The 694-nt window shown below is 76.4% G+C and overlaps 2 protein-coding genes across 2 annotated transcripts in view; one reads left to right on the forward strand and one right to left on the reverse strand.

The window, feature by feature from the left end:
* Positions 1–223, reverse strand: part of SS18 (synovial sarcoma translocation, chromosome 18) — a 51,962-nt gene extending 51,739 nt beyond the window's left edge. Inside the window, exon 1 of the mRNA XM_010574346.1 lies at positions 79–223. Within this exon, the coding sequence (XP_010572648.1) occupies positions 79–147 (69 nt within the window). The 5' untranslated portion in view covers positions 148–223. The remainder of the gene's footprint in view (positions 1–78) is intronic.
* The window catches only part of TAF4B (TAF4b RNA polymerase II, TATA box binding protein (TBP)-associated factor, 105kDa), a 97,956-nt gene continuing 97,407 nt past the window's right edge, over positions 146–694 (forward strand). Inside the window, exon 1 of the mRNA XM_010574412.1 lies at positions 146–489. Coding sequence (XP_010572714.1) covers positions 146–489 — 344 coding nt within the window. The remainder of the gene's footprint in view (positions 490–694) is intronic.

The raw sequence follows: 694 nt of genomic DNA on the forward strand, positions 1-694 counted from the left end.
CCCCGCGCGGCCCGGCGGCAGGAAGCAGCTGCAGCCCCCGGCGCCGGGCCCGGCCCCTCCTGGCCCCTCGCCCTTCACCTTCTGGATGGCGGCCGGCGTGATCTCGCCCTTCCCCCGCTGCCTGGGGGCCGCGAACGCCACCGACATGTCGGGCCGCTACCGGGAGGGTCCGCCCCCGCCGCCCAGCTCACGCGCCCCGCGGAACCAGCCAGCGGCGGGAGGCGGCAGCGATCCGGGAAGAACGCTGCGCGCGGGGGGGCGGGGGCGGCTGCCCAGCGGGACGGCCCATCCCCGTCCCGCCGGGGAAGGGTTAAGGAGGACCGGCTGCTCCTCCCCCTTTCCCGCTGCGAGGGGGAGCCGCGTGAGGCCGCGGCCGCCGCGCGCCGCTCGGTCAAAACGACGGGACCCAGAGTCGGCGCTGCGCCGTTTGAACATGACCTCCCCTTCTCACGCGACCTTCCTGGCTACCCCTTTCCCTCCGCGGCGTTGGTACGTTCCTGCCCAACGCGCCTCAGCGCCGGACAGGCAGCGAAGTGGTACGGCCGGCGGGGGGGATGGGAGCGCTGTGGTGCGCACGTTACAGTGGGACGCGCTCCGGCTGTGCCGAGCGGCGCGCTCTCCTCCCCCCTCTACCCGCCGCGACAGTTGGTTGCACCCGGGGAGCCCGCTCTGGCGGCCGCGCGGGGCGGGGCGG

This window comes from Haliaeetus leucocephalus, unplaced genomic scaffold (assembly GCF_000737465.1).
Source record: "Haliaeetus leucocephalus isolate CR32 unplaced genomic scaffold, Haliaeetus_leucocephalus-4.0 Scaffold428, whole genome shotgun sequence".
Taxonomy (NCBI): domain Eukaryota; kingdom Metazoa; phylum Chordata; class Aves; order Accipitriformes; family Accipitridae; genus Haliaeetus; species Haliaeetus leucocephalus.